We start from the raw sequence: 13219 nt of genomic DNA, 5'->3' as shown, positions 1-13219 counted from the left end.
AAGAAAAGGAGGACTTGTGGCACCTTAGAGACTAACCAATTTATTTGAGCATGAGCTTTCGTGAGCTACAGCTCACTGAATGCATCCGATGAAGTGCATTCTGGAGTAAATGCATTTATCCATTCTGGAGTAAATGCAGGCCTTAAGTCCAGGTTTGCTAGTGAATGTTTTCTGAGCACAAGGAAAAGGTCTCAGACACGCTGGTTTGGGCTCTGATTCTGGTTCCTTTGCTTTGGAAGTTTCTTTCTCTCTTCAGAGAAGAGAAACGGAGTCTCTGGCCGGATCCGCCGTGAGCCAGGTTTCTGTCCCCGCTGCTGGGGTGAGGAGGGAGGAGGTTTCCTTCGCTTTTCCCCACCAGGGGGCTCTGGGGATTGCTCAGGAGGGGAAGCTCCTAGGGCTCGAGCTCTCTCTGCTCAGCAGACCGGGGGTTGCGCTTCCTGGGTCAGATGCAGCCGCTGCTAGCTCCGTTGTGAGCTGAGGAGCTCCGGCTTCCCAGCTGTGCGGGGAGCGCCCTGCATTAACCCCGCTCTGCCGACAGCTGAGCCGGAGCCTGCAGGTGAGGGGGGAGACCCGGGGGAAGGGCCGGGGCCGGGGGGGAAAGTGACTCTGCACCGACGGCCCCTCCTCGCCCCAGCTCTGCTCCCGGGGGGCGGGGGTCTGCGAGTCCCGGAGCTGCTGCCCTCCCTGACCCCCCGGCTCTGCCCCCCTGGGCGCCGGCAGGAGCCGAGCCAGCGCCGGGGGAGCGACCGCCCCAGGCCCGGGCCCGAGTCTCCCCACCCCAGGGCAGGGGACAGGCGGGAGTCGGGGGCAATCTGGGGAGGGAGGTTCCCGGCTCCCAGCCCTGCCCAGCCCCATTCCCTGCAGCACCCCAGGGCCGACTGACTTTCCTGGGAACAAGGTCAGGAGCAGGGAGAGGAAAAGCCAGTTCCTGCCTCTGCCTGGTCCCCAGCTGCTGGGGGGATGCGCTGCCCGGAGACGGTGTCAGGGGGGATCCCCCAGAGCGGCTCCTTTCTCGGGTTTGGTTCAGACTGTGGGTTGAAATGCGCTCCCTCCTCGAGAGAGAGGCTGGGTCTGTGTTCATAGAATTATAGAATATCAGGGTTGGAAGGGACCTCAGGAGGTCATCTAGTCCCCTGCTCAAAGCTGGACTAATCCCCAACTAAATCATCCCAGCCAGGGCTTTGTCAAGCCTCACCTTAAAATTTCAAGGGAAGGAGATTCCACCACCTCCCTAGGTAACCCATTCCAGTGTTTCACCACCCTCCTAGTGAAAAAGTTTTTCCTAATATCAAACGTAAACCTCCCCCACTGCAACTTGAGACCATTACTCCTCATTCTGTCATCTGCTAGCACTGAGAACAGTCTAGATCCATCCTGTTTGGAACCCCCTTTCAGGTAGTTGAAAGCCGTTATCAAATCCCCTCTCACTCTTCTCTTCCTCAGACTAAACAATCCCAGTTCCCTCAGCCTCTCCTCATAAGTCATGCGTTCTAGTCTCCTAATCATTTTTGTTGCCCTCCGCTGGACTCTTTCCAATTTTTCCACATCCTTCTTGTATGTGGGGCCCAAAACTGGACACTCCAGATGAGACCTCACCAATGTCAAATAGAGGGGAATGATCACGTCCCTCGATCTGCTGGCAATGCCCCTACATATACATCCCAAAATGCCATTGGCCTTCTTGGCAACAAGGGCACACTGTTGACTCATATCCAGCTTCTCCTCCACTGTAACCCCTAGGTCCTTTTCTGCAGAACTGCTGCTGAGCCATTCGGTCCCTAGTCTGTAGCGGTGCATGGGATTCTTCCTTCCTAAGTGCAGGACTCTGCACTTGTCCTTGTTGAACCTCATCAGATTTCTTTTGGCCCAATTCTCTAATTTGTCTAGGGCTCTCTGTATCCTGTCCCTACCCTACAGTGTATCTACCTCTCCTCCCAGTTTAGTGTCATCTGAAAACTTGCTGCGGGTGCAATCCACACCATCCTCAAGATCATTTATGAAGATATTGAACAAAACTGGCCCCAGGACCGACCCTTGGGCCACTCCACTTGATACCGGCTGCCGACTAGACGTGGAGCCATTGATCACTACCCGTTGAGCCCGACAATCTAGCCAACTTTCTATCCACCTTATAGTCCGTTCATCCAGCCCATACTTCTTTAACTTGCTGGCAAGAATACTGTGGGAGACCATGTCAAAAGCTTTGCTAAAGTCAAGGAACAACACGTCTACCGCTTTCCCCTCATCCACAGAGCCAGTTATCTCGTCATAGAAGGCAATTAGATTAGTCAGGCATGACTGGCTTGTAGTTCCCAGGATCCTCCTCCTTCCCTTTTTTAAAGATGGGCTCTACATTAGCCTTTTTCCAGTCGTCCGGGACTTCCCCTGATCGCCATGAGTTTTCAAAGATAAGGCCAATGGCTCTGCAGGCACATCCGCCAACTCCTTTAGCACCCTCGGATGCCACGCATCCGGCCCCATGGACTTGTGCTCGTCCAGCATTTCTAAATAGTCCCAAACCACTTCTTTCTCCACAGAGGGCTGGTCACCTCCTCCCCATGCTGTGCTGCCCAGTGCAGTAGTCTGGGAGCTGACCTTGTTCGTGAAGACAGAGGCAAAAAAAAGCATTGAGTACATTAGTTTTTTCCACATCCTCTGTCACTAGGTTGCCTCCCTTATTCAGTAAGGGGCCCACACTTTCCTTGGCTTTCTTCTTGTTGCTAACATACCTGAAGAAACCCTTCTGGTTACTTTTAACATCTCTTGCTAGCTGCAACTCCAGGTGTGATTTGGCCTTCCTGATTTCACTCTTGCATGCCTGAGCAATATTTTTATACTCCTCCCTGGTCATTTGTCCAATCTTCCACTTCTTGTAAGCTTCTTTTTTGAATTTAAGATCAGCAAGGATTTCACTGTTAAGCCAAGCTAATCACATGCCATATTTACTATTCTTTCTACGCATCGGGATGGTTTGTCTCTGTAACGTCAATAAGGATTCTTTAAAATACAGCCAGCTCTCCTGGACTCATTTCCCTGTCATGTTATTCTCCCAGGGGATCTTGCCCATTAGTTCCCTGAGGGAGTCAAAGTCTGCTTTTCTGAAGTCCAGGGTCCGTATTCTGCTGCTCTCCTTTCTTCCCTGTGTCAGGATCCTGAACTCGACCACCTCATGGTCACTGCCTCCCAGATTCCCATCCACTTTAGCTTCCCCTACTAATTCTTCCCGGTTTGTGAGCAGCAGATCAAGAGCAGCTCTGCCCGTAGTTGGTTCCTGCAGCACTTGCACCAGGAAATTGTCCCCTACACTTTCCAAAAACTTCCTGTATTGTCTGTGCACCGCTGTATTGCTCTCCCAGCAGATATTAGGGTGACTGAAGTCTCCCATGAGAACCAGAGCCTGCCATCTAGTAACTTCCGTGAGTTGCTGGAAGAAAGCCTCATCCACCTCATCCCCCTGTTCCGGTGGTCTATAGCAGACTCCCACCACTACATCACCCTTGTTGCTCACGCTTCTAAACTTAATCCAGAGACTCTCAGGTTTTTCTGCAGTTTCTGCAGTTTCGTACCGGAGCTCTGAGCAGTCACACTGCTCCCACACTGCAACTCCCCCACCTTTTCTGCCCTGCCTGTCCTTCCTGAACAGTTTATATCCATCCATGACAGTACTCCAGTCATGTGAGTTATCCCACCAAGTCTCTGTTATTCCAATCACATCATAATTCCTTGACTGTGCCAGGACTTCCAGGTCTCCCTGCTTGTTTCCCAGGCTTCTTGCATTTGTGTATAGGCACTTGAGATAACTCGCTGATCGTCCCTCTTTCTTAGTATGAGGCAGGAGCCCTCCCTTCTTGTGCGCTCCTGCTTGTGCTTCCACCCGGTATCCCGCTTCCACCCGGTATCCCACTTCCCCACTTACTTTAGGGCTTTGGTCTCCTTCCCCCGGTGAACCTAGTTTAAAGCCCTCCTCGCTAGGTTAGCCAGCCTGCTTGCGAAGATGCTCTTCCCTCTCTTCATTAGGTGGAGCCCGTCTCTGCCAAGCACTCCTCCTTCTTGGAACGCCATCCTAAGATGTTGTAATAAAGTGGGGCAGAGTCAGGGTCCAAATTTCTTCCTCAAGGTCCAGACTCCAGAGACAATCATATATATATATATAATCACAATCACACTCACAATAAATACATAAAAAAGATTGTGGGGTCCCCTTCAAAATCATCTGGCAGGCCGGGTCTGGCCAGCGGTCCGCCTCTTGACTGCCCCGTGTCTAGAGCATCTGTCTGCAGGGAAAGAGCCAGGAGGGAATCGGGGCGTGAAATGGTGCCAAGGCCCTTTTGAAACCTCCCTTCTCGCCCTGACAGGCTGCAGAATCAGGTCCGGATTGTCCCTGGCTCCCTGGGGGGCTGGGAAGGGAAATGGCTGCTGTGGAACCAGCTCAGGTAGGGGATATTTCTTGAACTTATGGGGTCTCCTCCTGGAGGGAGAGGGGCAGAAAACGCAGGGGGGTGAGGAAGATGGTGGTGAGTGGGTGGCAGGGGGTGACAGACCTGTCCTGGGACTTGATCTGGAGCCTGGTTTATAGGAACAGGCCCACTGGGAGGAAAACTATAGCATGGGTGCCCTGGTATTCCCATCTCCCCCTCTGTCTGGCTTATGAGCAAGCATAGGTACTGACTTTTATTTTTCCCTGGGAGTGCTCCGCCCCCTCCCCTGAGGCTTCACCCCCACTGCACCTCTTCCCACCCCTGCTCTGCCCACTCCTCAAAGACCCCGCCTGCTGCTTCTGCCCTTGCCCAAGCCCCTCCCCCAGCCTCTGAACAGCTGGTGGGTGCTGAGCCGAGGCTGGAGCGCCTTGGAGTCGGCACCTATGCTTATGAGTCTTGCTATGGAGGCTGCCACGACCCCCTCCTCCCCCCCCAGCTGGGTGGGTTGTGAGGGTTGAACCTCATGATATAAAAGTGTGATGAGTCTCCAGCACCCATGCTAAGGCGACAGCCCCATCAGCTCGGCTGCAGCGAGAGACTCGGTGTGCAGCTGGTCCAAGTTTTTCAACCCCGGCGTTTTCCCAGCAGGACCAGGTGCAACAGGAGACCCCGGCGGCTGGGATGTGGGGAGAACCCCGTGCCCTGAGGGAAGGGCGTTGTGGGATCCCGGTCCAGCATCCCAAGGAGGAGAGCGAGGCTGAGGAGCAGAGCCCTGGCTGGCCCTTATCCCCGCGGACGCCGTCCCGGTCCTTGCTGGGATGCTCGGAGGGGGAAGATTGTCCATTGAGGACGGCACAGACACCTCCCCAGTCTCGGAAAGCGGCAGACACCGCAGGCCTTGAGCAGGCGGTGCCGTCCCGTGCGTGGCCTCATGGGCACGAGGTTCCTTCGTTCCCCAGGGAGACACCTGAGGCCTGCGTCTCCCTGGGGACAGGCCCCACTAGGGGCCGTGCCGAGGGCAAGGCTGCCGTTTCAGAGCAGGCCAGCGAGGAAGCCCATCGGTTGCAGTTCCGCTCAGGCGCTGCCCGGCCCGGAGAAGCTCCCCGAGAGATGCTAGCCCGGCTCAGCCGGGCTGCTCGGCTCTGGCTGCGGCCCGGGGAGCGCACCAAGGAGCAGATTGTGGACGTCGTCGTGCGGGAGCAGTTCCTGGGGGCACTGCAGCCGGACGTGCGTGCCTGGGTGACAGCAAGGGAGCCCCACAGCAGCGAGGAGGCGGCTGCGTTGGCTGAAGCCTGCCTGGGGCAGGGGCAGTTGACCCAGCCTGCTCAGGTAGCTGATACGGCGCGAGGTGGGGAAATGCTGCGGGAGCAGAGCCAAGCATGTGGCTGAGAAGGGATGATGGGAGAGACAGATCTGATGATCAAAGGATAAAACGTCCCCTCCCACACCTCCCAGATAGGATATTGTGGGGCAGGGGCGCCAGAATAGGGGGGCCATGGCCCATCCACTTTTCGTCATGGGTCCCACCCCTGCCCTTCCTCTTCCCCCCGAGGCCCCACTCCCCAGCCAGGCTGGCAGCTGGAGCCCAGGGCAGGTGGAGGTTCTGCGGCTCCTCACAGGTGCGCGCACGGCTGTTATCATGGCCAGGCTGCAGCTCCGAGGCCCCCGCCAGAGCCGGGCTGGGGTAGGAGCCATGTGTGCAGCTGTGGGGAGCTGGAAGGTGGAGGTTCTGCGGTTCCCTAGAGGTGCCAGGGCTCCCCAGCCGGGCTCCAGCTGTTGGCCTGGCCGGGAGTTGGGGCCTTTGGGGAATCGGTGGAGTCACAGTGGGGGCCCTCTGGTCCCCCCTCCCAAAATTTGGGAAGACTCCACCGCCCCTGCTGTGAAGGCCTCAGCCTGAACAAGGTCCCACAGATGAAAGGAAGCGTCGTCGTATGGAAACATCCCTCTGAGACCTGGGCTGGGCCGGCAAAATCCTTGCCCAGCAAGTCTCGCTGGGCGCCCTGCATGAGGGGTCGTGGGCAAGTGCGTGCACGTCAGCAACAGTGGTATAGTTGTTATTTTGCTCTATGCATTGCTGAAGTCCCTAGGGACCCCCACCCTATTATGCAGGACAGGGTGAAAATCTAGAACCAAGAGACAGCGCCTGCCCCCAAATGCTCACAGTCTTAAGATGAGGCAACAGCTGCATAGACCAGCGTCATGGCTCGGTGGAGTTTCACAGGCAGCGCCTCCCCATGAATCGGGCAGTATGGAGCACAGAGTGAAGGTGCTTGCTGCAAAAACGTTGGCATGACCAGCACGCCAAAGATAGACTCCTGTATTTTAAGGCCAGAAGGAAGCATTATGATCATCCTCTAGTCTTATCCCCTGCATAACACAGACTAGAGACTCCCACCCCAGGAGGCCTTCATAGAACCCAGCAACTTGTGGTTCAACTAGAGCCCAGCTTTTACAGAGAGATGTCCGCTCTGGAATATAGGAGCGGCCACTCTGGGTCAGACCAAAGGTCCATCTCGCCCAGTATCCTGTCTGCTGACAGTGCCCCATGCCAGGTTTATAGGTTTCAAGTGATGGTTTATTACCCTCGCACTTCAGTTTGTCCCTTATTTTGCTGAGCTGTGAAACGAACAAATACACTGGAGAAACCTGGTGGAAGATTTTGGGTCAGGGTGGGGTTTTTTTCCAATGTGAAATGCCTTTTTTTGATAGACAGAAACATTTGTGAACAATTTTTTCATTTTGGTCAGTTTTTTGTTTGTTTAAGAAAATTTTGGTTTCGTTTCACCGAGATGCCTCGCCCTCCCACCCCCACCCCCCGCCTTTTTATTACCTTGATCTTTTTTCCAGCGGGGGAAGGAGCTTTTAAAACTGACAGAAAAGTGGGGATTTTCCCACAGAAAGGAAACAGAAGTTTTTTAATGTTTTTTTTTTCAAAAAAACCCAACCAAACCCTAAAACAGCTTAAAAAGGAAAATGTCAGACAAAATGCAACATTTCCATTTCTTCTGATTTTTCCCCCCTGCCAAATAAACTTAACCTCTTCAAACCTTCTGTATAATACTAACTGAACTAGTTGTCTTTAAAAAGAAAGATGCTGGGTTTTGTAAATCTGTTTCCCTCTGGGCAAGTTCAGTTCTTCAGATCTAGATCTGAACTCCGCAGGTCAGGTCTCAAGCTACTGTAAAGCAGTGGTTCTCAACCAGAAGTACATGTACCCCTGGGGGGACACAGAGGTCTTCTAGGGGGTACATCAACTCATCTAGATATTTGCCTCGTTTTACAACAGGCTATATAAAAAGCACTAGCAAAGTCAGTACAAACTAAAATTTCATATCGACAATGACTTGTGTGTAGAGCAGTATAAACTATACACTGAAATGTAAATACAATATTTATAGTCCAGTCAATTTATTTTATAATTAGATGGTAAAAATGAGAACGTCAGCAATTTATCCATAATAGTGGCTGTGAAACTTTTGTATTTTTATGTCTGATTTTGTAAGCAAGTCGTTTTTAAGTGAGGTGAAACTTGGGGATACGCAAGACAATTCAAATTCCTGAAAGGGGCACAGTAGTCTGGAAAGGTTGAGACTCATTGCTGTAAAGCAAAGAATGCAGCTGTTCACTGTTATAGTTCAGGGCACCTCTAGTCCAGAGCTTGGGGGGCGGGCGGCAGGAAGGGGTGTCAAGATTCTCAAAAGTAAACCAGCAACACATGCATAAAACAGCACGACAGGGTGGTACGGTCCTCCGAGGGAATGGAAGGAATCAAAGAGAGAAATTAACCTTGTGGACTGAGCCAGATGCTGAAGGTTCAGGTTTCATTTGGCTGGGTGAGAATAAAGAGCAGGAGGGCTCCATCTCGCACCTGCTGGATCCTGCATTGGAGGAATTCCATATGGAGCTTCCATAGATTTGCTTGGTCGGTCCCTGTGAACCCAGTGAGAACCACCTCAGTTTCACATACTAATGAGTGACCCTCATCCTGGGAGACTGAAGGTGCATTAGGTAGCAGAGGCATAGACACAGACTCCGTGGGTGCTCCAGTGCTCAAGTACTCACAGAAAAAAAATAGGGGGTGCTCAGCACCCACAAGCCACATCTGTTGGGCAGGCCACGGTTGGCTGCCGATCAGCTCTTCAGCAGGGCCCCCGGGCTGGCTGCCGATCGCGGCAGGGGCTCAGGGGAAGGTGGAGAGGAGCCAGAAGTGGGCAGGCAGGGGGCCTTGGGGAAGGGGACTGAGAGGAGCGAGTGAGGGACAGGCAGAGGAGTTGGGGAAGGGGGTGGGAAGAGGCGGAGTGAGGGTGGAGCCTTGTGGGAAGGGGCAGGGCCTCAGGCAAAGCACTCACCTGGAAAAATAAGTCAGCACCTATGAGCAGAGGGAATGGCCAGAGGCCTGAATGATGAGTGGGGAGATGTTAGACCTAGGAGTGAGTGAACCATTGAGCAGCACATGGGAGCAGTAGGGAGGAGATTCTAACTTGGGGATTAGGGATACTATAAGCCTTACTGAAAGTAAACAGGAAACTAGAACAGTCTGGGGCAGGTGGGATTGTGACTGGGGAACAGGTCCTGAGTGGGGAACTGTGGCTGTTTCAGGGGCTGGTGACCTTCGAGGAGGTGGCTGTGTATTTCACAGAGGAGGAGTGGGCTGTGCTGGACCCCGGTCAGAGAGCTTTCTACAGGGACGTCATGCAGGAGAATTACGAGTGTGTGACCTCGCTGGGTAAGGGATTCCTTGTTCCCTTGGGTATTAGAAGCTTTCTCTCCGCAAATATCACGTTCAGTGCTTAACCCTTCAGAGTAACACTTCACTTTTAATTTCTCTCATTCTTCGACTTTCCTCCCCCTCTTTTCGGGTGGAAAAGGACAGGCAGGAGAAAGTAGAACTCTGGCAGTTATTTCTCCCAAAAAAGAATTACCATTTCAAAATATTTTCTAAAAATGGAATTGAAAGCTAAACTGTTTTGCAATGAAATAATTTTCAACCAAATCTCATTTTCTGAAGAGAAGTCTTTTTTGTTGAAAGTTTCATTCCCTGCTACAGCCTGGTATCTGGCCTAAGCGGTTTGATATTAGTGCTATGGCTAGATCACAGGGCATGTGCAGATCCCATCGTCTCCTCCAGGGGGCAAAGCATGTCCGACTCTTCCAAAGGGTCTCCCACATCCGTCTTCCGATGCCACCTCCCCACAGAGTGGGGAGGGGCCAGGTTAAGTCATGGAACTTTCTTTGTAACAGACATTCCACAAACCATTCATTCACCCCATCCCACCATGTTCTTCCCCCCTCAGCAGGATTTCTCATTCCCAAACCCAATGTGATCTCCCAGCTGGAGCGAGGGGAAGAGCCGTGGGTCTCGGATCTCCAGGGCTCCAAGGAAAGGGGGAGCCTGAGAGGTACCTGCATAGGTGAGGAATTGATTAAACTAACACACACCACCAGCCAATGAAAGAAACAGCTGGGAATCCTCCAAAAGCCTCGTGTGTTCCCCCTGTTCTGCCTCATCCCACACGGGTCACGATTGTCCCCACTAGGAGTCCCCTCATGGCAGATGTCACTCCAGGCTTCCAACCCACCTTGACACCAGCTCCCACCCCACTGACCTCCCTTGCCCTTGAGAGTTCAGATGGGTGTGAAGGGAGGTTGGGGGGACTCCTCTCTGTCCTCTGGGGAAGGGATTGTGGGGATTTGGTTCCTGATTTCACAAGCTCGTTGATGGCTTCATTCCACAGAATGAGCTTGGCTGACCTCTAACGCCCTTGAACTGCTGCACTGGGTGATACCCCCAACTCTTTCCCATCCCTTACTGCACTGAATCCCACTGGTCCCAGCGTCCCTGTGACTCTCTGTCACTGGGCCCCTCTCCGTCTGTAAGAAGTGGATCCGAGGTGGAGTTTCCACTCTCTAGGACATAAAGTTGGTTTCCATGCACTATAGGAACCACTTTGCTGATGAGTGTCTAGCTCTCAGTGTTTTCAGCAGCGAGCTGTTTCCCCGCCCCCCCATAGCAGAATGTGCAGAGATTTTGAGCAGCTGGGGAGCTGGCCCTGGGATTTTACCGCTTTAAAATGAGCTGGGGTTAAAAATCATGGAACGCTCTTCGTAAGAAATATTCCACGAATTCACCTCATCTCACTTGGTTTCTTTGCCTTGCGCAGGATTTCCAATTTCCAAGCCTGATGTGATTTCCCAGTTGAAAGGGGAGGGTGAGCCGTGGGTCCCCGATCTGCATGGCTGTGATGAAAAGGAGAGCCCGCGGGGCGCCTGTGCAGGTGAGGAACCAGCTCTACTGATGCACACCATCAGCAAGGAAAGGAAATAGCTGGCCTGCTGAGCTGCCCTCTACCCCCCAGAGCAGAGTTATCCTCAGCTGTGTCATGGCAACCATCAGCATGGCTTCCCACCCATTCCTGACTGACCCCTGGCAGTAGGTTCCTTCACCCAAGTGCCCGCACGTAGGCGCTGAACTCCATGGGTGCTCACCAATCAGCTCCTCCCCCTCCCCCCAGCGCCTCCCACCCACCACGGATCAGCTGTTCAGCGGTGGGCAGGAGGCTCTGGGGGGAGGAGCAAGGATGGAGCATGTTCAGGGAAGGGGGCGGAGCACCCCTCGGCCAATCAGAAAACCAGCGTCTCTGTGCCCACCCGTTCCTGACTGCCACCTAGCAGTAGCTTCCTTCACCTTTGAGTCTTCAGATGGGGTGGAGGCAGAACTGGTCCCCTCCTCTCTGTCCTCTGGGGAAGAGTTTGAGCAGGAACTTAATTCTTTTTTCCATCTCCCCAGCTGTTACTGTGGTTTGTTTCCCCCCTACACATTCCCTTCTCTGAGGTTTCCTGTCTGGATTCTCTCTCTGTCCCAGCAGGTGAGGGCCCGGCCTGTGAAAATGCTCAACACCAGGGTCCCCAGCAAATAGAGCTGTGCAGGACGCCGTCCGTGAAATCCGAAGGGAACGCGTCCTGGACACCGGTGCAGGGGGTGCCGCACCCGTCATCAATGAAATGCGAAGGGGGTCATGAACAGGAGGACGTCTGTGCGAGCTGGGGCGGGTTAGAAGGGCAGGAGGGAGCCCAGCCCACTTCCCCCGGGGGAGGCAGCGAGGGCCACAGATACATCCAGGTCCTGCTGAGCCTCCAGCCGGAGCAGCAGCAGCGGCCGTGCCCCGAGTGCGGGAAGATCTTTGTTGACGGCGCTCACCTCCTGCGCCACCAGCGGCTGCATGCCCTGGAGAAGCCCTTCCCCTGCCCCGACTGCTGGCGGGGCTTCCTGCGGCGCTGCGACCTGGCTGTCCACCGGCGCTCCCACACCGGGGAGATCCCATTCCCCTGCCCTGACTGCGGGGAGGGCTTCCTGCGCCGCTGCGACCTGGCTGCCCACCGCAAGAGCCACATGGGGGAGTGGCCCCACCAGTGCCCCAAGTGTGGGCGGCGCTTCCGCAAGCGCTCCGTCCTGGTCAACCACCAGCGCACCCACCTGCAGGACGATCGCTACAAGTGCCCCGAGTGCGGCCAGGGCTTCAAGTGGCCCAGCCAGCTGGAAATGCACCGGTACAGCCACATGGAGGAGAAACGGCACACCTGCTTAAAGTGCGGGGAAAGCTTCAGCCAGCGCTCCCACCTCCTGGCCCACCAGGGCAGCCACCTCGGGGACGCCCCTTACCACTGCGCCGACTGCGGGAAGGGCTTCGCCCAGCACCCAGACCTCATCCTCCACCGGCGGAGTCACACCGGTGACCGGCCCTTCCACTGCCCCCAGTGCGGCATCGGCTTTGGCCGCAGCTCGGACCTTAGGAACCACCAGAGCGTCCACGCGGGCCAGCAGCCCCACAAGTGCCCCGCATGTGGGAAAGGCTTCCAGGAGAGGGCACACCTGGCTGCCCATCAGAAAAGCCATGGCGGGGAGGATTTCTACCTCGGCGTCGCCTCAATTTGGACAGGGTGAGCGTCAGCTCACCGGTCAGGAGCCGGCAGCAGCCGGTCCCAAGCTGGTAATGACGCCCTGGCTCTGCCTGGCCTAGCAATCACCAGGTGAAGCCTTGATCAGCACAGCCACGTGCTGAGCTGCCACTGGGAAGGGGATTGTCAGCGAGCCGCTGTGTGCCCGGAAGGCCATCGCTGTTTGTATTCGAGTACTATCTACGCCCCAGCGTGCATTGAATAAAATTCCTGCCAGAAAGCGTGTACCAGCAGTACCCCTGCTACTAGATTGATCTCTGAAGCCCTTGTCTCTATCATTTAACTTTGCCATTCTAACCATTCAGCCTGTCAGCACTCATGGTTCGGGGCGGCCTCAGCTTGAGGGGCTTGAAACTCTCAAAAATAAATCAACTCCAACAGCTTCCTCGTTTTTGAGCCAATTTGGGAAGAAGGTGTGTTGCCAGGTGAAAGTTTCACCTTTGTTTCACCAAGGTGGTGCATGCTGTGGAGCAGGGACTTGAAATTTGGTGGGGGTGGGTCGCCCTCGTGTCTGGACCCTGCTTTTTGCCACCCCTGTAAAAAAAAAAAAAAAAAATCCACCTGAATTGGCCACAGTTATAAGCCACCAAACAGCTTGCACGTGCTCAGTAGAGGTGACTTGAAGAGTTCTGCAGCTAAATGCTGGCAAGACTTTGTCTGCACTGAGCATGTGCCAGCTTCACAGGCTAACTAGATCACAGAATCATAGAATATCAGGGTTGGAAGGGACCTCAGGAGATCATCTGGTCCAACCCCCTGCTCAAAGCAGGCACAATTCCCAATTTCCCCCCCCCAAGATGGCCCCCTCAGGGATTGAGCTCACAACCCTGGGTTTAGCAGGCCAA

At 54.4% G+C, this 13219-nt stretch overlaps 1 protein-coding gene across 4 annotated transcripts; it reads left to right on the top strand.

The window, feature by feature from the left end:
• Positions 1–423: 423 nt before the first annotated feature.
• LOC311530546 (uncharacterized protein) lies at positions 424–12757 on the top strand. Of its 4 annotated transcripts, none has more exons than XM_084647287.1 (7): positions 424–556; positions 4356–4433; positions 5067–5747; positions 9018–9144; positions 9713–9829; positions 10580–10693; positions 11282–12757. In XM_084647287.1, exons 2-7 carry the CDS (start codon positions 4410–4412, stop codon positions 12358–12360), a joined length of 2142 nt encoding a protein of 713 aa, XP_084503413.1. In that variant the 5' UTR covers positions 424–556; positions 4356–4409; the 3' UTR covers positions 12361–12757. The 4 variants fall into 4 exon arrangements, with proteins under 4 accessions (XP_084503413.1, XP_084503414.1, XP_084503412.1 ...); XM_084647288.1 differs by having other exon boundaries at positions 5064–5747; positions 9716–9829; XM_084647286.1 differs by having other exon boundaries at positions 5064–5747; positions 11285–12757.
• The last annotated feature ends 462 nt before the right edge of the window (positions 12758–13219 follow it).

Source organism: Lepidochelys olivacea (genome assembly GCF_965140295.1).
Source record: "Lepidochelys olivacea isolate rLepOli2 genome assembly, chromosome: 14".
Lineage (NCBI taxonomy): Eukaryota > Metazoa > Chordata > Testudines > Cheloniidae > Lepidochelys > Lepidochelys olivacea.
This window is presented reverse-complemented; position numbering and strand designations above follow the sequence as displayed.